Source organism: Carettochelys insculpta, chromosome 17 (genome assembly GCF_033958435.1).
Source record: "Carettochelys insculpta isolate YL-2023 chromosome 17, ASM3395843v1, whole genome shotgun sequence".
In the NCBI taxonomy this organism is placed as follows: Eukaryota; Metazoa; Chordata; order Testudines; family Carettochelyidae; genus Carettochelys; species Carettochelys insculpta.
This window is the reverse complement of record NC_134153.1, coordinates 1,184,701-1,208,347: the sequence shown is the minus strand read 5'-3', so window position 1 is coordinate 1,208,347 and position 23,647 is coordinate 1,184,701. Positions and strand designations below refer to the sequence as shown.

The window sequence follows — 23,647 nt, the reverse complement described above, 5'->3', positions numbered from 1 at the left end:
AAAAGACAAGTTCTATGACGTGCTTAGTGCTGCCATAGTGCAAATACCTGCTCACGAACAACTGTACATTCTGGGTGACTTCAATGCGAGAGTTGGAGCCGATCGTGACTCGTGGCCTTCCTGCTTAGGCCACTTCGGTGTGGGAAAAATGAATGAAAACGGACAGCATCTTCTCGAACTTTGCACGTACCACAATCTGTACATCACAAACACATTTTTCCAAACGAAGCCACAGCACAGAGTGTCATGGAGACACCCACGCTCGAAACACTGGCATCAACTAGACGTGGTCATCGATAGACGTGATAACCTCAAAAACGTCCTTCTGACATGCAGCTATCATAGTGCTGACTGCGATACAGATCCCTCGCTAGTTTGCTCCAAACTCAAGGTGATTCCCAAGAAGCTGAACCGCTCTAAACCAACTGGAAGGCCCCGCATTGATGCCAGAAAGACGGCAAACTCAGAGAGAGCCGAAAAGTTCAGAGCAACCCTCGAGGAGAATCTGCGCAGCAACCCTGGGGGTGCTGATGTGACATCCAGATGGCAGCAGCTGAGGGATACAATGTACAACACAGCCTTGTTGGTGTTTGGAAGAAGAGCCAGAAACACAAATGACTGGTTCGAAGCTAACTCCGATGAGATGATTCCAGCCATCGAAAAAAAGCGCGCTGCACTCCTGGAGTACAAACGCTTGCCAAGCCAGAGTACCCTGCAAGCACTCAGAGCAGCCAGAAAAACAGTACAGCAGATGGCCAGGCACTGTGCCAACAACTACTGGCTCGCGCTATGCAGCAGCATCCAGACCAGTGCTGACTTTGGTTTTCTCAGGGGAATGTACGAGGGCATCAAGAAGGAATTAGGACTGACCCAGAACAAGATGGCACCTCTGAAATCCAAATCTGGTGAAGTCATCGCTGACAAAGCCAAACAGATGGAGCGCTGGGTCGAGCACTACTCCGAGCTGCACTCACGCAAGAATGTTGTGGTTGACGCAGCCCTCGACGCCGTCGAGCTCCTACCAGTAATGGACGAACTGGATCAGGAACCAACTGTGGATGAACTGAAGAGAGCCATCGACAGCATTGCAGTAGGAAAGGCCACGGGCCAGGATGGTATACCACCAGAGGTAATCAAGTGTGCCACGGACACTCTCCTGGAACCCCTACATGAGCTACTGTGCCTGTGCTGGAGAGAGGGAGAGGTTCCACAGGACATGCGCGACGCTAACATCATAACCTTGTATAAGAACAAAGGAGACAGAAGCGACTGCAACAATTACTGTGGAATCTCCCTCCTAAGCATCACTGGTAAACTATTCACTCACGTCATCCTCAGCAGACTCCAGAAGATTGCTGAGAGGGTGTATCCTGAATCACAGTGCGGATTCCGCACAGAGAGGTCTACCATCGACATGGTCTTCTCTCTGAGGCAGCTGCAGGAGAAATGCAGGGAGCAGAGGAAGCCACTCTATATTGCCTTCATCGACCTGACCAAGGCCTTCAACTTGGTCAGCAGGGATGGACTGTTCAAACTGCTCCACAAGATGGGCTGTCCACCACGGTTACTCAAGATGATCCAGTCTTTCCACAAAGACATGAGAGGAACCGTCCAATACGATGGCACATTATTGGATGCTTTCAGCATCAGGAGCGGCGTCAAACAAGGATGCGTCCTTGCTCCAACATTGTTTGGGATCTTCTTCGCACTCCTCCTGAAACACGCCTTTGGATCTTCAACAGAGGGCATCTTTTTGCACCCAAGATCTGATGGGAAACTGTTTACTCTTGCAAGGCTGAAAGCTAAATCTAAGGTGCGGGAAGTCCTCATCAGAGAGATGCTGTTTGCAGATGCTGCTGCTGTCATGTCGCACACAGAAGACCAGCTTCAGAAGCTGCTGGATCGGTTCTCCAAAGCACGCAAGGACTTTGGGCTCTCCATCAGCCTAAAGAAGACAAATGTACTCGCTCAGGACGTTGCTGTTTCTCCATCAATCAGCACTGACAACTATACATTAGACGTCGTCCACGAGTTCGTTTACCTCGGGTCCACCATCACTGACACCCTGTCCTTGGAGACTGAGCTAAATAGGAGAATCGGTAAAGCGGCCACAACTCTGTCCAGACTCAGCGAGAGAGTGTGGAATAACAACAAGCTGTACACTCACACCAAAATGCAAGTCTACAGAGCCTGCATCCTCAGCACCCTCCTTTACGGCAGCGAGACTTGGGCCCTGTACTCCCGCCAGGAAAACAGGCTGAACGTCTTCCACTTGCGCTGCCTCAGGCGCATCCTTGGAATATCGTGGAAGGAGAGAGTGTCCAACACCACCGTCCTTGAGCAAGCTGGAATCCCAACCGTGCACACCCTCCTCAGGCAGCGGCGGCTCCGCTGGCTTGGCCACGTCCACAGGATGAACGATGGAAGGATCCCAAAAGACATCCTGTATGGCGAGCTAGCCTCTGGCAAAAGACCTCACGGACGCCCCCAGCTGCGCTACAAAGATGTTTGCAAGAGAGACCTCAGGGAAGTAGACATCAAGGCAGACAGGTGGGAGGAGCTGGCAGACGATCGCAGCAGATGGAAGCAGGAACTATACAAGGGCCTTCAGAAGGGTGAGTTGAGGATCAGACAGCTAGCAGAGGAGACGCGAGCCCACAGAAAGCACAGCAAGGACCTGCCAGACACCCATTACATATGCAACAGATGCAGCAAGGACTGTCACTCTCGTGTGGGTCTTCACAGTCACAGCCGACGCTGCAAATGAGGATGCCAAACGGAACTACGAAGGGTGCGATCCATAGTCTACGTAGACTGAAGGATGCTACTACTACTACTATTCTGCTTCTGCTATTGCTGTGTCAGGCTAGATCAATTTGGTCCAAACGACCTTAGGCTGCCTGTATTCTCCACCAAATTTGTTACCCGCACACATTTCCTTTTCCTTTCCAGACTACAGGGGCACACTCACCTTCACCCAATCCTTAGGGCTCAAGGTGTGACCCTGTTAATTTAAACTCCAACCTTCACCTAATTCCTAGGGCTCAGGGCGTAATTCCCTGAGGGTCTGCAGGATCTGTGCCACTGGAAAAGCCTTACACAGTAATAGTCGTATTCTCTATTTACTGACAGTTACCAAGAAAGCGGAATAGCTGCTAAGCACGCAGGGTCGTGCTCACGCACCCTGACGAGGCAGGCAGGCAGGCAGGCTGGCTTTCCCCACGGGGCAGACAAAGTCGCTCTCTGGATGCTGGCGGCTGCACCTCAGGGTCTGGCAGTGCCGGGTTTTTTTTGCCCCCCCCCCCCAAGGTCTCCCTTCTTCCATCCATCTTCCCTTCCTGCTTTTTGCGACTTGGACTGCGAGGGAAGCAGCGAAACACGAGCCCTGCTTAGCTGCACCCTGACCAGTTATTCCGTGTAATCCCACCAGCCCCCGTACGCTCGTGCGGCGGATTCACGCCCCGCTCCGCAGAGCGCCCCGGGCCCAAGCGGACGGATCGCCCCGCCAAGCGCAGACCGGCGCAGGCGATGAGCACGCGGGCAGCGGCCGTGCACCGGCCGAAGCTGCTCCCCGTGCCCGCGCGGGCGGTCTGCCCCACGCCCGCCGCCGGGCTCTGCAGCGCCGCGGGGGCGGCCCGGGAGCGCGCGGCCGGCGGCGCTCAGGGCACCGCGGGGAGGAGCTGGGGACTAGGCCCCGCCCCCGCCGCGTTCGTAACCCCGCCCCCCGGCCCAGCTCGCTCTTTGGCCCCACCCCGAGGAGACGAGCCTCCTCCTGCCACACTAATGATGGCGGCAGAAAGGCAACAGGGCGCGGTTGGATTGGCGCATGCGTAGCGCGGGCACCTGTGGCGCGAGTCCAGCTTCTACACATGCGCATTGCCTGGGGCCGCGAGGTGAAACGACTCACGCCTGCGCACTGGGTGACTTTGCTGGCGGCGCCTGCGCAGTGCCCAGGGCGGGGCGGGTGGGAGGCTGCGCACTGGTGGCTCCGTGTCCCCATGCAAGATGGCGGCGGAGGGGAGGGCGCGCCGGAGGCGGGACGGTAGCAGGAAGCGGAGCGCTCGCCGGTGCCTACAGCCCCTCACCCCGTGCGCAGGTACCGGGCGGGCAGGGCTGGCGCTGGGGAGGCGGCACCGCGGTGACGGGGGACGAAGGACCCGCGGGGTGGAGGAGGGGGGGGCGGTCCTCGGCCGCCATCTTAGAGCCCTGCGCGCCTTTACCCCCGGCCGGCCGCGGGCTTCCCCTGCCGCCTGGGCCCGGGCGGGGGCGGGCGGACACTGCCTCACGAGCGCGGCCTCTCCTCGCCCCGCAGCGCCCGCCGCGGGCCAGGCGCGCCCCCGCCCGCTGTGAAGATGCGGCCGGCGCCCCGCGCAGCGCACGGCCTCGCCGGAGAGGAGCCAGAGGCCCGCGACCTACCCCGCAATTGTAAGTACCTGGGCGGCGCCTCCGCTGTCCGCGCCCCGCGTCCGGCCGAGTGCCCCGCTCGGGGCCCGGGCTCCCGCTCCGCCGTGGGCGCGGCGGCTGCTGCGCGTCCCGCTCTGGTGGCGCGCGTCGTGCCGAGCTGCGAGCTGCCCTGGGGTGACCCGCTAAAAGCGGCTCCAGCCCCGTTAGCTGTCAGCGCCCGGGTCGCTGCCGGGCGAAGGCGTCCCCCGGGCTGGGACTGGTGCGAGCTCGCAGTGTCGTGGAGCGGTGACAGCTCCGTGCGCGGTGCCGCAGGACCGGCACCCGAGAGCCGCCCAGCGATGAGCGGCGGTGCCTTGGGGAGGAGGGGAAATACCGTCCAAACGTCTTTCCCCTCTGCCGCCGATCGGCACTTCCCGCGTTGGCCCTTCGCCGGGGCTAGGCAGAGGGAGGTGTGAGGGTCCCCTGTTGATTACATGGAACAAATCGTGCTGCTTTGGGCTCTGTTCGCTCGCTCCTTGTGTGTCTTCCCGCTGTGGTAGTTACCGCTTACAGGCTATGAACCGGCTGAGGCAAAGGCCGGATATCGTGTGTGTAAAGCCCTGTACACAGGGCTGATAAATCAGCATTGTAGATGGTTATGTTTGGATCAGTTTTAAATCTCAGTGTTGATAACTTACAGGCTAAACAGCTTCTCTAAGGATTCCCGTCAGCATGGCCCACTGCAGAGAGATGGGAATCCTGAGTTCGTCTGCTCTGCCGCATTTTCTTCAGTGACTTGGGAAGAATCGCTCTGCTCCCATTTTCTTTCTCTAAATGGAGATGATACTTTAAGTGCTTTAACCTCCCTGGATGGAAAAACACTAGCTAAATATATTTTTTCAGAAGAAAGGTGCTTTTGAAATTGGGGTTTCCTTTCAAATAAACCCAGTCTATATGTCTAGCTTTCAGTTTGAAAGCAGGACTTTTAACACTCGTGTTGGTGGTCATTATGCAAATAAAGCACTGAATTTTCAGATTAGTCCCTCATTAGCATTTCCAATCAGGGGTATTTATATACCCCTTCTGATAGGGAGGCATAGTGTAGATGCGGCCTTCGTGTTTTAGCAGTGTGACCTATTAACCTTCACGTTTCCCTTTGTGGATAGTAACAGAGCAGTAGTCATGTTAGTCTGTACTTGAACAAAATAGCAGAAATGTAGCACTTGAAAAACTGACTGGCTTATTCGGTGACGAGCTTTCATGGGATAGACCCACTTCATCTGAAAGCTCATCACTGAATACATCGTTTTGTTATTGTTTTCAAGTGCTATATTACTGCTGTTCCCTGTGTGGTTAGATAGGCGCCTCACCCCCTGTTTTGCAGATCGGGAAACTGGAGGTCAGAGGTACAGTAATTGGTATAAATCCCTGGAACAAATCAGTGATAAGACCAAGCATTTCTTCTCTCGTGACCTATGTTTGCATCTGTGGATCTCCGTGGTTGGTTTTCTAATAGAGCACTGGAGTTGTTTTTAGTGTATGAATGCTTAATAGCTGTTTCATGTTTAAAGCTAACGGTTTATGTATATATTGTTTTAAGCCTGTGTTCTCTCATAAAGGTTACTAGAGCAGATGAATAGTAACAGAGAGTAAGCTGTGCTAGATGAGTGTGCTCTGCTGTTGACCTGGCTGAGACGGGAGCAGCTTTTCCTTGAATTTTTTCCATCCACTTGTGGAATAAACTTGATGTGCGGATATGCCTGACCAAGAAACACATGCTGCTGGCTATGGGTGCTCTGCTGACCAGCTGGGCTGCACCTGGATCTCTGCCGCTTGGCCAGCCAAGCACTCACTCAACTTATAGGGAACAGGGGATGGGGTGAGGGCAGATCTGCTTATGTTATCAGGTGAGAAGTAATTTCTTTCTCAGGTTGGCAAATAAGGGATCAGACACTTGACCTTTCAGATGGGGTCTAGCTGTAAGGTGTATATTTCTGCTGCTTTTAAGTGTTTCACCAGCATGTGCATTTCCAAGTTCCTGTTAATCCACATGTAATTAGGTTAACCGGCATCTGTAACAGCTTTCTGCCTGTGAGTAAGGTGCTGCCTTTTTCCCCTGTTTTCAAGCTCTGTGTTGCTGATGTGGGATTGTACTCCTATAGCTCAGCTGTTGAACTGGCTTTGGGCACAGGGCTAGCCTTGAACAAATTATGATTTGATGTGTTAGTTGTGTTTATTTTCTCTAGTGTATGTGCTGAGAAATGGCCAATGAGAATCACGGCAGCCACGGGGAGGAAACGTCTCTGATGAGTCACTCACCTGGTACCTCTAACCAGAACCAGCCCAGCTCCCCAAAACCAATCCGACTGGTGCAGGACTTGCCAGGTGCTTGTTCTGCTGTTCGGGGGGTCAGGGATAGGGTTCTGGAGCCCATTGGCAGTGTGGAGGGAGAGGAGGAAGTTTAGGGGAAGGAGTCTCTGGACTGGTAGAGGGGAATTGGGATGATCCCACCCTCTCAGTTTCACAAGTGGTATGATGGGGGCTGGGGAAGGGGGTTGCTGTTCAGGGCTGCTCTTGTGCTGATACTTCTCCTCTTGTCCAGATGAGCTGGTGCAGGCTGGCTGGGAAAAGTGCTGGAGCAAACGGGAAAATCGCCCTTACTACTTCAACCGTTTCACCAACCAGTCACTGTGGGAGATGCCTGTCCTGGGACAACACGACGTCATTGTGAGTAACTGGAAGTTACACGGGGCTGCTCTAGGAATGGGACTGTGGAGAGAGATCTTCTGAGGATCTTTTTTTGCTTTTGAGCTGAAAATGTCTGGTGGCAGCAGGGTGGTGTTGGTAAGCAGCTTACCCTGCTACACAAGTCTCATATAGCCCTGGCTAATTTTTTTCACTGGAAGGGGAGAGGAAGAGAGACTGTTGGGAATCATCCCAGAGGCTGCTCCTGTTCTCGTTAATTACCTAGAGAACAAAGTCACTCCAAGGTTCCATCCAAAAAACCTTGCAGCAAAAACAGAAGAGAGAGAACTTGAACTCTCTGCATGTGTCAACCTGTCATGCCCCAGTTTCTCTCCACTTGAGCGACTGGGGCAATGAAATGAGAGAGGCTCATTTGTGTTCCCTCCAGTTGGGATTATGGGGCTGTGGACGACTTGTGAGCTAATGATTCTTCTTCTAATGGTCTGTAATTAATCCTTTTAGTCAGACCCTCTGGGGTTGAATGCTGCTCCAATGCCTGCAGAAGGAGGAGTGTTGGAAACCACTCCGGAGGGCAAGCCAAGAAAGAGGAGACTCTCTGAGGAGGTGCAGCCCAGTGGTAACAGCTTGAAGAAAGCTAAGGTGAGTCCTTGTTTTCTGTAAGGTGCTCTCAAGCATGCCCAAGATAGACTAGACAGTGAACTTCATGCCGTAGGGGTTTTTTTTTGGCTTTTTTTTTTTTTTTTTAAGATAAGAGGGCTACCAAAGAATTGGCCAGCAGGTGACAGGTGAATTACTCATGGAGTTTCTACAAGAACTGAAGACTCTGTGGCTATGTATTTTGAGTATTGAGAAACAGCCTGTCTAGCTGAGGGCTAAGACTGTTGAATACCTGAGGAGCAGAGAAATACACACTAAAGGGGAAAAGGTGGTAATTGGACTTGGTGAATTGTAACATTGAGAAGTCCTGGGGCGCCTTATAGACTAACAGATATTTTGGAGCATAAGCTTTCACAGGCAAAGACCTGCTTTGTCAGATATAGCGTCATTACATCTGATGAAGTAGATCTTTGCCCATAAAAGCTTATGCTCCAAAATCTGTTGGTCTGTAAGGTGCCCCAGGACTTCCTGTTGTTTTTGCAGATGCAGACTAACATGGCTGCTACTCCTGGTACTTGAATTTTAACATTCTCTGAAAAATGAGGAAACGGGAGGAGTAAGGGTTGGATTAAGACGGAAGGTTAAGCTGAAGATGAGCTTTCAGATGATTGTGTTCAAGTGAATTATGTTCAGTTGTTGCAGATTCTGAGAGTTTCTGTTCAGAAAAGTTTTTTACAAAATGGTATTCACTGTGCTGTGACAGGACAAATATTCATTTCATTTGTCAGGATTTGTAGAATGGCAGAGAATCCTAATTCTAAAGGAAGCCCTCTACAAAGGCACTGTCTTCAGTCTGTTCTTTTTTTCCCATGTTTGTGGCTTGTGTTAGAAATCAAAATCAAGGGAGTCTGGATCTCAGTCATCTGAACTGTTCCAGGTCAGAGGACAGTTCCTGTCTAGTATCTCATGCCCATGTCTTTTGGCACCCAAGGAACAGGAAAATCAGACTCAGACTTATACCCAGTAGTTACTGTACTTGTGCAAGTGAGGCACTTGTGTGCCTCTGTGCTGGAAGATGCACTGTGGCTGAGCAGTGGGGGAATCTAAGTGCGTGTGTGTGCCAGAGAAAATGTGAACATGCTCTGTCTCTAGCAGTCAGCTGGGCTTCCTGACTTATGTGTTGTTGAGGGAGTGACTTGAAGGGTATGATGCCCCATTGTCATACTTTCAGTGTAATGACTGGCATTTCTCACTCTCAGGTGGATGTTCCAGGGAATTCTACTGCCCAGCCAGTCCCCAGTTCTCCCAGTATTCCAGGAACTCCTATTTTGAAGATATGTGGTGTCCTTTCTGAAGATAAACAAGCAGCTCTTTTCCGACCAACTGAGTGAGTTGTCTTGCTTGTGTTCTTTGTTCACCAAGTTGGGGACTGCAGACCTACCCCATGCCTGTGAAGGGGAACACCTCAGTTTTGGGTTGATGTGGGGAGTGGATGGGTGGTTCAGTCTTCTGACTGCTGATACATCCCAAGGTGACATCTATGGAGACAGTTGGTTAAGTATCTGACCAGTCTGACAGCTGTTGCTTCTGCTGCAGAGTGTACTGGGATCTGGATATCCAAACAAATGCAGTGATAAAGCAGAGGGCTCCGTCTGAAGTGCTGCCTCTGCACCCCGAGGTGGAGCTGCTTCGATCCCATCTGATACTGAAGCTGCGGCAGCATTATCGGGAGCTCTGCCAGCAGCGAGAGGGTAAATTCCTGCCCCACTGCTGTGTTTTTTGCTCTCCAGTCTCGTTTTCCCCTGCTTCTCTCATCTTTGTGTCTCCTTCTCTGCCTTTTGCCTTCTGTGTGTGGTTCTAGTATGCTCTTAGATGGAAGTCTAAACTGTAGACTCATCAAGCAGAGATTGCGTGCATCAGAATGGAGCCCTGATCCAAACATCTGGTTAGCACCATAATACTAAATAGTAATAGGCAAATCTATTTTTCTGTTCCTCTAGGGATTGATCCGCCACGTGAATCCTTTAATCGCTGGATGTTGGAGCGGAAGGTAGTGGATAAAGGGACAGACCCACTACTGCCGAGCAACTGCGAGCCTGTAGTTTCTCCTTCCATGTTTAGAGAAATCATGAATGACATTCCCATCAGGTACTGTTCAAGCACTGCACCTTTGGGCTTTCTGCGTTTGTGACGTTCTAGGGGTTCCTGTAGACCTAGAGGATTCTCTGTTGCTGAGTTTTACTTTCCCCAGTGCTGCATCAGCAGGCGTGTGTGAAGGGTGGGAGCTGGACCTGATGCTTCCTGTTGATGTGGTACCTGGGAAGCTGACTAAAATGTGTCTGTTGCAGGTTATCCCGAATCAAGTTCCGCGAGGAAGCCAAGCGACTGCTATTCAAATATGCTGAAGCTGCGAAACGGCTTATTGAATCCAGGTTGGGCTTGTCTCCTGCAGTTAATCCATCTCTGAGAGCAGAGACTATTCCAAGGCCTTTCTAGAAGCGGCTGTTGCCGCCCCCCACCCCTGTGAATTCTTACCAGTATTGGTCACCTCAGTGAGCACAAAGCCGGACTGAAAAAGACACCAAGAAAGGCATTGCAATGATTGGTTGCATCTTGTGGGGAAGGAGTCAGTAGGGCATGATAGTTCGGGAAAAATGTACGCTATTGAGATTGGAAAGAAGAGTGTGTAGTCTGTGAAATGCCTGGTATGGAGAAGGCCCAGTTGGTCCTAAGTAGGATGAGGCACAGTAGGCACCAGTGGTAGGAAAAAGCAACCACTTTTAAATGGCACTGTCATGCTGCATGTGAACTGTGTGTGGCTCTCCATTGCAGGACAATATTGCCACACACAGGCCCACCCTTTACTTTTGCTAGGAGTTCTCTGACTGGGGAGAGCAGGGCACAGAATAGGTTGAAAATGTCAAGGGTTATAGAGCCTTCAGGGTCAGGAAGAAAGGATGAAGTCCTGGCTGTGAGAATCTCACAGCTAGATGCCTTATTACTTTTCATTAAGCAGCATTGGTGGCTGGAGCAAGGCAGAGCATCCTCTCAAGGACCTAAACATTTAAATCCTTTACAGATAGTCCAGTCCAAATGTGGTTCCAAGCTAGACAGTTGTAGCTTCCATTGATAGTTTTTTGTTTAAGTTTTATTGTTATCGTGGAGGAACTTTGAGGTTTCCAGTAGTGGATACTTATAGGTGAGGGGATCATTGGTCAGATAAGGCAGTTGCTTCATTTCTCTTATGAAGAGCTGTGCAGCCATCTACATCATGTTGTGGAGACTGCCTGGCAGGTTTTGATCAAGCAGGCATCTGCCCGCGGGAATCCTGGATAAGAGTGAGAGGACGCTACGTTGAAGAAGATGTTGCTGTAGTACCTTACTGATAAGAGGGCACAGTATTGGGAAGGGACGTGTCATGGGAGCTGTGGGTTAAATGCCTCTTTCTGCATTGCGAGCAGGAGTGCATCGCCAGACAGTAGGAAAGTGGTCAAATGGAATGTGGAGGACACGTTCAGCTGGCTGCGGCGGGACCATTCAGCCTCTAAAGAAGACTACATGGTTAGTTTCCCCTTTCTAGCTTAGTACAGCTGAACACAAGGAAAGTTCGGAGGCCCGTGAAGGGCCTAGAAAAGCTCCACATCGAGCCGTCTGGTGGTTTTCTCACTTTCTTGCTGCCTTGTGAGATAGAATGGGGAACTTTAATAGAAATCCAAGTAAATTTGATGCACGGTTGATGGAGGATTGGTGTCTCTGGTGAGTAAGGGCCTCTTTCTGACTCTGCAGGACCGCCTTGAGCACCTGCGTAAACAGTGTGGGCCCCATGTGTCTGCTGCAGCCAAGGACTCGGTTGAAGGCATCTGCAGTAAGATATACCACATATCGCTCGAATATGTCAAGCGGATCCGGGAGAAGCATCTTGGCATCCTCAAAGAGCACAATATATCTGGTAGGTAGCAAGCTCAGTACAAATGTCACATGACATGAGTGACGTACGTTGCAGTGGAATCTAGCATGTCCCATTCAAAGTCAACTCGTAGTGGGTGAGGGGGCTTTCTGCATCCTTGGAGCCATATCTGATTAGGGAAGAAGCAGAAGGTCTGGTGATCAGTGCTCCCTGTAAGCCGGGTGCTTGTGCGGCTGATTGGGAGAGATTCCAGTGCTGCTTGGCTGATTAGCAGAGTGCCCACAGCTGAGCTCATGCTTCTTCTGGTGGTGCACAGTCACACACTGGTTCATGTAACATTTTATCTGCTCCTGGGTGGAGAAGATTAGAGGGAACATGGCAGGTAACTAGTAGCACAGGAGGAGAGCAGAGGGCAGGTGGGTCTCTTGGACACACGAGTGCCAAGTAATAGGGATCCACGCTAGGGGCTCACATGTTTTGAGAGTAGTGCACAAATCCGGGACTGCTTGTATTCCTTCATTCACCGTACTAGCTGCCTATTTGCTCCTTTCTCATGCCCCCTCTGTTACATAACCTCCCTGCAGCTCTCCTCTCTGCTGCAGTCCAAGGGCTGGACTTCAAATCCCAGTCTTGCTACCACCATCAAGCTAGGCTAGGGGCTCTGTGTGCCCACCAGTCCTCATCCTCCTTCCTTAATCTCTCCTCTAGGGTGGGGCATCCACGAAGTTGTCTGGGGCTCCTTCCTTTCCCTTTGCGTCCCCTCCGCCTTCCCAGGACTAGATGACCAGTATCCCCTCCTGCCTACCAAATACCTGCCCTCCCCCAGCTCTGTCCTCTCATCGTGGTCCCTGCTTCCTCCCCTAAAACCTGCTATCTTATTTGTGTTAGGCTGTGGCTACACTAATGACCTTACAGTGACGCAGCTGTTTTGCCACAGATGCATGGCTGTATGGTCTCGCATGTAGCTGCTCTATGCTGACTGGATATGTAACTACCCCCAGTGGGTGTCAGTAACTATGCTGGCAGAATGTGCTTTCCTGCTGATGTAGTGCTGTGGACAGTGAGTGCTCTACGCTGCCAAAACGTTGGTTGCTTAGGAGTGTGCTAGTACAGACATGGCCTGAGTCCAAGTTAGTCTTCCCCACAGCCAATTAAACAGTCGCCACTGATGTGTAAGCATCAGCAAGGGGCTGTAGAGAGATTCTTCTTGCAGTACTAGCCCAGAGCCTTGACTTTCATCAGAAGCTGTCTTGTCTGGTGGTTGGCACAAAAAGCCAGAATGTTCCCTGAAATCTCAGGGCTGATTGCCTGCAGTGTTCACGTTACTGTGTTACAGCTAGAGGAGTGCCACTGAGTTGAGTCTAAGGTCTGTGTTTGGGGTGAGGCCTACCCCCTTGGCTACAGACCTGTCACTCATGTCTTTGGGGTAGAGGTGTGTGCCCTGCTCTGTCCTGTCCTGGTAGTGTGCTTGGTTTCTGACATGACTCTCTCTTCCACACAGCTGAAGTAGAAGCACCAGAGGTCCACGATCGGCTCGTATACTGTTATCCCGTGAGACTGGCCATCCCTTCCCCACCAGTCCCCAGTGTGGAAATGCATGTGGAGAACAATGTGGCATGTGTGCGGTACAAGGGGGAGATGGTAAAAGTGAGCCGCAACTACTTCAGCAAGCTGGTAAGGGTGGCACATCAGCATGAGACACACAAGAGCAACTCGCCATTCTGAATTGGCTTTTATTGGGTGAGGTCTGCCCTCTCCTTGTCCCCACGCACCCTGTCATAGGCTGTTGCTCACTTTCCTTACTATCAGAGGAAATAGAGCATTTGAGAACTCAGTGTGTGGAGGAGACTAAGGCAGCCTTGTGTGTGACTGTGAACTTTTCAAAGGAGTATTTGTGGACAGGTCTCCCATGGGCTCAGGATGCTGAAGGGTTTAACTGAAAAGCGGTCATTGCCTGCCGTTATCCAGCCCTTTGTCTTTAGGCCACTCATAAAAGACCATTCGTCACTTGGAGCCAACAAAAGACGACAATTGCTTAGCGTGCAGGTGTTTTGTAAAGTATCTGTCATTTTCTGGTCACTGAAGGAAGGACCGTGGCTAGGTAACTTTAAGACTTCCAATGTTTAATAATGCAAATGAAAATAATACACGCTCGCTTGTTTCAGCGTGTTAGCTGCTTTAGTGGCTGGGACAGAAAGGAATTTCTCTCTGCACATGTGCTACTTTGCTCAGCTGCTTAGGTTTATTATTAGTTCTTTGCATTTGAAGAATCAGATCATGACCTGTGCTGGACTCGAGGGATCAGTAGTCTGATCAGATATGATAGGCCTGTACAAATATGAAGTAAGTGACAGTCCCAATGGAATAAAGAATTGGAAAAGCAGTAAACTCCACGTCCTTTTGTAATGTTAGTGCATTGCCTAGCAGAGCAGGGGTCCCACCTGACAGAGGCCTCGAGCTGCAACTGGGGTGTGAAATACCTGCTGAAATCAGGATGACACCTGTCTTGCAGACAGGGAGTACCACCTGAAGAGCAGTGGCCCCTGTAAGCAGAGCATTTCAGCGGCTGTCTGGAAGAGATTCTGGTGCTGCCCAGCAGATTTGCAGAGCTCCCACAGCCATCCTCAGTGGGCAACATGTTTCTCTTGGTGGTGCACATGCCTTTGTGCACATAACAAAAATTGTTCCGCCCATGGGTTGGAAAAATAGAGGGACCACTGCTGAAGTAGGCCCCCAGTCTCCTCCTAATTTTTGTTGTATGCCTACCCACCCCAAGCTCCTCTCTTGTTGTGGGGTCTCTGGTGAAAGGTAAGTTCCTTCTTGTGGTTAGCCTGCAGTTGGCCGCATTAAAAAGATGTGTTCCTGAAAAATGCTGGAGAGCTCTCTGAAGTCCTTAGCACGCCCCTCTCCTGTGCCTGTCATTGCCCTGCTTCTCTCAGGAGTTGGGATTCCTTTGCACTAGCACCTACCAGCTCTGATTCCTTGTCTCTTCAGCATCTTGTGGCTCTAACGCTCCTGCTTCTTTATTGCCATTGTTAATGATCTGGGTTTCTCTTCCAGTGGCTTCTGTACCGGTACAGTTGCATTGACGACTCTGGCTGTGAGAAGTTTTTGCCCAGGGTTTGGTGCCTTCTCCGTCGATATCAGGTACTGGTTCCTTCTCAGCTTTTGGGCAGCAGGCAGGTCTGGAGGAACTGTAATACTGACACATGAGCAGTGCTTTGGGGAACCCAGCAGAAAACAGCTACAGATCTGAGGATGGGGCAAAGCTGGGCTAAAAAAGGGTTTCCTCCAAGGCTTTCAGATAGGGTGCTGCACTGGAGAGCTATCTTGTGATCTTGGTGTTAGTGCTCAAGCGAGGAGAAGTGCGCAGGCATACAGCTAGAACCTGCTGCTCTTAGGCTGAGTTCCTGGTGAGGGGAGTTCATCGGGAGGAGCGTGTGGACACTGGTGACGAACGACGGCGGGGATGGGGGGGCCCAGTTCGATGAAGTGTCTGGAGGGCATTCCTGGCTGGTCTGGACACCTTGAGAGGGAGGGGCAAAGACGGGTGCTGTCAGTTTTGTGCATGGGTCAGTGCAGTGAGAGCGGACCACTGGTGGCACACAACTCTTAGGGAGTCACTCACTCACTCGGAGGGTTTTCTCTCCTCAGATGATGTTTGGTGTTGGTCTGTATGAAGGAACTGGCCTGCAGGGGTCGCTCCCGGTGCATGTCTTTGAAGCCCTCCACAAGCTCTTTGGAGTGAGTTTTGAATGCTTTGCCTCACCCCTGAACTGCTATTTTAAACAGTACTGTTCGGCCTTCCTGGACACAGATGGGTATTTTGGATCCAGGGGGTGAGTCTTACGTTCCCTGCCCTCACCGTGTGTATACGTATGTGTGTGCATTTTTGCTGGGGTGGGAACTCTTATCCTGCACTTGAGAACTCATGGGTGCTAATAACTGATGACAGCAAGAAGACTGAGTTGTTTGCTTGTTTTGTCTTTTTGCTAAAAAGGTTAGTGGTGGCTAGAGAGCCAAAGAGTTAAAACCAACAAGAAGAAGGAAAGAATGCAAGCCTAAATAGGGCCAGAAGAAGCTAAAGAAAAATTAAATTAGATACATTCAAGTCACTAGTGGCTATGGGAATTCATCCCAGAGTACTTGATGGATTGGTTTAGACCATGGGTGTCCAACCTTTTGGCTTGCCTGGGCCGCATTGAGTGAAGAGGAATTGTCTTGGGCCGCATATAAAATATATAATATAGTTAATGTATATAAGTAACAAACTTCCTTTTTTTTGTATTTTTATTATAACATTAAAACAAAAGAGGGCAATATAAACATAAAACTAGTGGGATGTTTGAGCTTGTTTTTGTGAAACCAATGCATCAATGTCTGGTTCGGTGGAAGTGGTTGCAATGCTTAGTGAGTTCTCAAGGTGCTCGTCAGAAAATTTTGATCTAATTTTACTCTTTGTGTGCTTCGTCCTTGGAAAAAATTGTCCACAAATGTACGTACTGCCAAAAAGTGATGACATGAATAAGGCATGATTGTGAAGCGAGGGATATTTTTCTCTGGGAAGATAGGACTTATAAAAGTCTAAACAGACATGATCACATTTTTCTGAGTTGAATGTCTGATTGCAACTCTATACATTCCATTTGAAAATTCGCAGGTAATGTATTTATGTTGACTGAAAACGAGGTCACAAACATGCCAAAAAATTGATGATTTTTTCGAAAAATCTTGAAACCCATTATCAAATTCCTGTATCAAAACAAAGCAAGGCTGCATATTTTTCACTGTTCACAGGACTGTGTTTAGCCAGCATATCAGAATGCATAAAATTATTTGCCATAACTTGAGCTAGCCATAATTTAAAACAAAAAGCAGTCAAGTAGCACTTTAAAGACTAGCAAAATGGTTTATTAGGTGAGCTTTCGTGGGACAGATCCACTTCTTCAGACCATAGCCAGACCAGAACAGACTCAATATTTAAGGCACAGAGAACCAAAAACAGTCAGCAAGGAGGACACATCAGAAAAAATAATCACGGTGAGCAAAATCAGAGAGTGGAGGGGTTGGGTGGGGGGGGGGGGAAGGTCAAGAATTAGATTGAGCCCCGTATGCAGACAAGCGGGAACTTTCTGAGTCACTATAGGCCCCTATATAATCTAATTCTTGACCTTCCCCCCTCCCCCCCACCCAACCCCTCCACTCTCTGATTTTGCTCACCGTGATTATTTTTTTCTGATGTGTCCTCCTTGCTGACTGTTTTTGGTTGTCTGTGCCTTAAATATTGAGTCTGTTCTGGTCTGGCTATGGTCTGAAGAAGTGGATCTGTCCCACGAAAGCTCACCTAATAAACCATTTTGCTAGTCTTTAAAGTGCTACTTGACTGCTTTTTGTTTTGATAGTGTATAGACTAGCACGGCTTCCTCTGTTACTAGCCATAATTTGTTTCATTTCGAACACTGTTATCGTTTGAAACATAGCACAGATAAGTTGATTTTTCACCTTGAAGATGCATGTTTAACTCATTTAAATGAGCGGTCAAATCCACCAAAAATGCTAAATCTGTGAGCCATTTTTCATCTTCAGATTCTGGCACAAATTTTCCTTTTGATTCCAAAAAGATTTTGATTTCATTTAGCAAATTATAAAATCTTTTCAACATTTTACCCCGACTTAGCCACCTTACTTCAGAAAAGTAAATGATGTCCCCATAATCAGCATCCATACTTCTAAAGAACTCCTGGAATTGGCGATGATTCAGTCCCCTGGATCTTATGAAATTCACAGCTTTGATGACAATTTGCATGACATCATCCATTTTTAAAGCTTTCGCGCATAAATTTTCTTGATGTACGATGCAGTGATATTTCGTCAAACGTGAGTTGCCGGCGGCAATTGCACCGTCTATCAGGTTTTTATAAGTACCTCTTTTTTTAACCAACCATAGCTGGGGCGCCACCAGTAGCTATACCAGGTATGTTGGCAAAGGTTAAAGAAAATCGCTTTTAATGTAATTTTTACTGCTTCATACAAATCAAGAGATTTAGTTGTCTTTTAATGGCACCAAAGAAGCCATTTCTTCAGTGAGATTGTATTCGTTATCAATACCCCTAATAAAAATGGCAAGTTGAGCCGTATCTGTAGCATCAGTACTTTCATCTGTCACCAAAGCATAAAATTTGAAATTAGCAGCTTTACTCTCCAAATCTTTTGATAGATTTTCCTGTTTCTTCAGTTCGCCTGGCTATAGTCTGGCGAGACAAACTGATTTTAGAAAAATCCGTTTTTTATCAGGACAAATTATATCTGCCAAGCTTTCCATACATTGCTTAATAAACTCACTATCAGCAAATGGTTTTGATTTTTTTGCAATCAGATTTGCTACCACATAACTAGCTTTCACAATAGTCTGTCTGAGTTGTAATTTAAAAAAAAAAATTGTTGAGATGACAGACTTTTTTTCAGTTCTGCTATTTTGTCTTTACGAAACGTTCCTTGATATGCATCGAATTTGGCAGCATGTTTTTGGATATGTCTTTTCAAATTGTAATCTTTGAAAACTAACACAATTTCCCTACAAATTAAGCATAGTGCCTTATTTGTCTTGACAAGTATTCATCTGTCCATTTTTCGCTGAACACTCTTCCTTCATCCACGATTTTTCTTTTTTTGGGTTCTGTTTTCTTTTGACACAATGCTGAAGCTATGCTCGGATAAAATTACTAAAATAAGCAACCATTTATTTTTCTAGTATTAGTGATGTTGTATATGTAATTATATCAATATCATGAGCAAAAAACTATTTGATTCATTTTTGTACTTACTCCACCACAGCTGCTAAAAAACTATTTTAACTTATTTTAACTTAATTTTACGAAGTAATACAACAAGCCCAAGTGCAATAATTAAATAAGAAAACTTACATGTCTGCTTCCCATCAAAAAAACTTAGCGTTTGTTTGCTGGGTTAATAACAATAAACGCCTGTCTTCACAGGCACACAAACATCATATCACACACGTATTATCGGTCATCTTTGCGTTTTACTTGCCAAGTTGCACAAGCGCATAACGTCTGACACATGCGGGTTTCGATTCGACTGACTGTGTGTGGTGGGCGCGGGAGGCGAAGTTAGCACTGCGCTGAGCCCTCCCCTACACAGTGTTCCGTTGTCGCCTACGCAGTCTGCGCTCGAGTACCGCGCAATCGAGTCATGAAAAATATCGCTAAAAATCACATAATAATAATGTTAAAAGTTTACGATCTTGTGGGGCTGCATTACTAGCTGTCCAGGGCCGTGGGTTGGACACACCTGGTTTAGACAATCTCCAAACTAGAGGGCTGGCTGTGTTAGTCTGTATCTGCAAAAATGATATGCTTTTGATGAAGTGGGAGAGCTTATGTACCAATAACTCTGTTAATCTTAGACCCATTATCTTTTGCGAACTTGTGGAGGAGAAGTAAGGCTTCAGGGGTAGAAGGGCAAAAATTTTGAACCTGTCCTTAAAAAGGAGAACAAAGAGGACCTGGGAAATTGATACTATTAATCAACTTGAAAGCAATCGCAAGGTAATAATAGGACTATATGGAATAGCCAGGATGGATTTGTCAAGAACAAATCATGTCAAACCAACCTAACTTCATTTGACAGCTTTGCTACCCTACAAGTGAGGAGAGAAAGGGGTAGATGTGCTGTGTCTTGATTTTTTTTTTTTTTAGGTTTTTGACAGTCCCACCTGACGTTCTCACAAGCGAACTAGGGAAATGTGGCCCAGAGATGGACTCACAATAGGGTGGGAGCACAGCTGCTCGAAGGACTAAATTCAGAATATTTACCCATGCTTTGCTGTCAGATTGGGGGGATGTGTCTAGTGAGGTCCCACAGGATTCAGTCCTAGGGTCTGGTACTGAACGATATTTTGATTGATATGGATGAGCACATCCTCATTCCATTATCAAATTTGGGAATGACTCTAAGGTGGGGGTGGGGGGGGGGTAGCAAGCACTTTGGGAGGGGCAAGATTAGAATTCAGAATGATCTCGACAAATTGGAGAATTGATCAGAACAGAGCAAGGTGAAATTCAGTAAAAGCAAGTACTGTTGAAAAGCTTCTGGAGGTTACAGGCGATGACAAATTGAGAATTATCACCATGATGCAGTTGTGGAAAAGGCTAATAATTATTGGTGATATTAGCAGATGTGTCATAATACAAAGGACTTAGTTTTTCCACTCTGCTCAGCCCTGGTGAGTCCTCTGTTTTGTCCCATTATGAATGATGTGGTCAAATTAAAGAGTCCGGGGTGAGCAATACAAATGACAAAGCTTAGGAAACCTATTATGAGGAATGGTTCTAAAAACTGCGCATATTTAATCTTAAGAAAAGACTGAGGGGGACTTAATGTTGTTCACATCTGTTAAGGGCTGTTATAAAGAGGATTGTGACCAGTTGTTCTCTATGTCCTCTGGAGCTTGGGCAAGAAGTATCTGCAGCCAGGGAGATTTAGGTTAACTATTAGGAAAAACCTTATAATGCTAAGTGTAGTTAAACTCTGGAATAGGTTTCCCAGGGAGGTTGTGGAATCTCCATCATTAGAGGTTTTTACAAACCGGTTGGAGGAACCCCCCTCAGGGGATCTAGGTATACTTGGTGCAGCCTGGACTAGATGACTCTTTGGGGACCCTTCCAGCCTTCAGTTTCTGTGATTTACTCCATGCCTAGATGTGAGGGAATGTGGTATGGACTGGCTGTAAAATGAACAGGGCTGTGTTAATTAGGTCTGTGGGTGTATGTTCTCCTCATTCTGAAGGAAGAGGGTGCTGCAACAAGAGATTGAAAATAGTGAACTGTGGAACCAAGGCCTGTGTCAGCCTGTGTCCCCAGTGACTCTCTCCCCTTAGTGACGGTTTTGTGCCACAGAGGAGGTAAACATGGCAGGCTAAGAAGTCAGGCTGTGTCTGGCCATGTGGCTACACTTTTGCAGATGAGGATGTTGGTAAGATGTTCGCATTAACAGCTGCGCCTCCCTAACTGGGATCTCTCCTTGGTTCCCTTCAGACCATTCCTGGATTTCTTCCCCATAAGTGGCTCTTTTGAGGCAAATCCTCCATTCTGTGAGGAACTGATGGATGCCATGGTGTCTCACTTTGAGGTATGTTTGCTCGTCTCCATCACTGCCTGGACGGAGACAAAACAAAGCAGCAGACGTGTATCACTTTAAAGACCAACAATGATTTATTCGGCCATGAGCTTTCATGGGACAGACCCACTTCATGAAGAAATGGGTCTGTCCCATGAAAGCTCGTGACCGAATAAGTACTTTTGTTGTTCTTTAAAGTGCTACATGTCTGCTGCTTTGTTTTGTCGGAGTACTGACTAACACGTCTACACCTCTGTGACTGTTCAGCGTGGACAGAGATAGTCCTCTTTACCCTCTGCTGGTATTCTTCATCCTTGTGGCAGACTTGCGGATCAGCAGGTCACTGAGGACTTGTGACAGCTCTGCTGCTGGTCTCGGAGAAGGGCACATTCTCTTCTTATAGAGCCCGTCTTGCTTGTTACATGCTCAGGTCTAAGACTGTTCTTTTTCCTTGTGGATTAGAAACTACTGGAGAGCTCCAATGAGCCTCTCTCCTTCATCGTGTTCATCCCTGAATGGAGGGACCCTCCAACGCCAGCCTTGACTCGCATGGAGGAGAGCAAGTTCAAACGACACCAGCTCATCCTGCCAGCCTTTGATCATGAATACCGGAGCGGGTCTCAGCATATCTGCAAAAAGTAAGCTTTTCTTGCAAGTCTTCCTTGAGATGCTCTTGAGGTGTAGCATATTTCAGAGAGGCTCTTGCTCCAAGCTGGCATTGTTTAGGGCATGGAACAGGCCCAAAAAAGTGGGTTGACTTATTCGAAATGAACCTGGAGCACTTCTCAGATTGGGCTCAACAGCCAGTATCAAGGGTCACCATGTTTGCCTAGTATATTACTCTACTATTAGTGTCCTTGGCCTCCTTTGAGGGTCATAGGTCAGAACAGAGACGTGTCTCATAGGCTATTGTGGACAAGAGTTGTGAGCCACTAGCCTGCAAGTGTCTGAGGTGGCTGAGCAGTAGAGCCTTCTGGGGTAGTGAATGTCCCATTGCCTCTGCCACTCAGTAGCAGTTAAAAAGAAGCAGGCACTTGGGGCAGTTTCACCATTGGCTTCTGTATGGCAGGTTAATGGCTTGCTTGGTGGGCAGCACGTGCTCAAGTACCACCTCTCCTTGGCCCAGGCTGCCTAAGACATGTTTTCCATAGCTGGGATGGTAGGAGTGCCCAGCTGCATCTGTTGGAGTAGGAGCTGCATTGCAAGATCTGTAGGTTGTTCCCTCCTTTCGCTTGTTGAGCTTCTGGCATCTTCCTGTTCTTCAGGACCCAAAGGTGCTGCAGCACGTGCTTACCATATCCGTGGAAGTAACGCTGGCTGAGGTTTTTCGGAAGGCTTTGAACTCGTGTGGGTGCGCTGGAGCTCACAGCAGGCTCCTAGCTACAGAGATAGCGTGGTTGGTCAGGACAGTACAAGTGAGGGGCTGCATGCGAGAATGTGAACTCACCCATTTGGCTCTCTGAGAACAGGGCGTGGCTATTTCTCAGTACTACAGAGGGGAAGGGAGGTGGCAACGACGCTGCCGTGGGAGGGTCTGGGTGCAGCCGAGCGACTGGTTGGAACCAAGTACTGAGGGCCTTTTGTCCTCTTCCCTTGCAGAGAGGAGATGTACTACAAAGCCGTGCACAACACTGCTGTCATCTTCCTCCAGAACAATGCAGGCTTCACCAAATGGGAGCCCACGCCAGAACGGCTGCAGGAGCTGGTTACAGCCTATAAGCACTCGGGACGGACCCTCAGTTCCACAGGTTCCTCCTCCTCTTCCTCCTCCACTTCCTCAGCAGCAGACAAAGAGCGAGAGACTGGTCGAGAGCAGAGCACCAGCCGCGAGACCAATGCCAATTAATTTGCTGAGGGCAGTGTGCGAGGACAGGATGGCAGGGGGTGCAAAGATAAGCCCATGCTCCAGAGGAGGGGAGGTTTGTGGCAGGTGGACAGACTGCTGGCTGTGTAGCCCTGGGCCTGTGGGGGACTCTCTTCAGGCAGCTCCACACTGCTTGCTTTCTCCTGGGAACCTGCAGGGCCTCTTCCTTGCTAGAGAGCAGGGGGATTTCCTCGCCTCGTACCCTGGGGGAAGAGGATCAGCCACTGCCTTAGCCGAGGGGCTAGGACACCAAACCTGCTGTCATAGGAAGCGCCTGCAGCCCCTTCAAACACTAAAGCTCTGAGGAGGAGGCAACTGGAGCTGGGACGGCTGCACAGATGGACGGATGGATGGTCTGGCAAAGCTGTGGCCTAAGAGGAGGCACCTGGCAGCTGGCTGAAGCCTGGCATTCCCAAGAGAAGCAAGCAGGGGCCAGAGGCTCTTCCTGCTGGCTTGACACCAGCCCAGCTCCATGTCCATAGTGTAAATAGTTCTGTCCGTGGTGACCACGCTCCCTGCAGGTTTGTGTCCGTAGCATCTGTGTTTCCTTTCCACATGTACGAGTTCTGTGTTTGCCGACGCTGTTTACCATATAAAAGAGAAGCAGAAAAGAGGAATTTCTTTGTGTGTAATGAGGTCTTTGCAGCTGTTTTGTAGTTGTGATTTTTATCCAGAGCCCTCTGGGCTTTATTTAACCTCCTGGGTTTTGTTTTGTAAGGATTAATTTAACACCGCAAATAACCATTTTATTACTTTTATCAAAGAAAGCAAAGTCAAGTCTATTTTTGATTTGTTTCCTAGTTCTTAAGGACATTAAAAGCCAGCGTTACAGCTCCCCTTGGTGTTGGTGCTGTTCCTCATCTAGGGAGCCTGGGACCCTCTGTGGGAGAAGGGGTTTACCCTGCCTGCTCTCATAAGCTGTGTCTACACGTGCACACTACTTCGAAGTAGCGGCATTAACTTCGAAATAGCGCCCGTCGCGGCTACACGCGTTGGGCGCTATTTCGAAGTTAACTTCGACGTTAGGCGGCGAGACGTCGAAGTCGCTAACC

At 48.9% G+C, this 23,647-nt stretch overlaps 1 protein-coding gene across 1 annotated transcript; it reads left to right on the top strand.

Annotated features, from left to right (window-relative positions):
- The first annotated feature begins 3,974 nt into the window (after window positions 1–3,974).
- Window positions 3,975–23,430, top strand: PCIF1 (phosphorylated CTD interacting factor 1). Its single transcript, XM_075011747.1, has 17 exons — window positions 3,975–4,096; window positions 4,313–4,425; window positions 6,630–6,768; window positions 6,986–7,110; window positions 7,591–7,728; window positions 8,946–9,073; window positions 9,283–9,437; window positions 9,687–9,834; window positions 10,035–10,118; window positions 11,148–11,247; window positions 11,473–11,635; window positions 13,095–13,267; window positions 14,654–14,740; window positions 15,248–15,432; window positions 20,650–20,743; window positions 21,194–21,369; window positions 22,331–23,430. Exons 3-17 carry the CDS (start codon window positions 6,645–6,647, stop codon window positions 22,575–22,577), a joined length of 2,127 nt encoding a protein of 708 aa, XP_074867848.1. The 5' UTR covers window positions 3,975–4,096; window positions 4,313–4,425; window positions 6,630–6,644; the 3' UTR covers window positions 22,578–23,430.
- The last annotated feature ends 217 nt before the right edge of the window (window positions 23,431–23,647 follow it).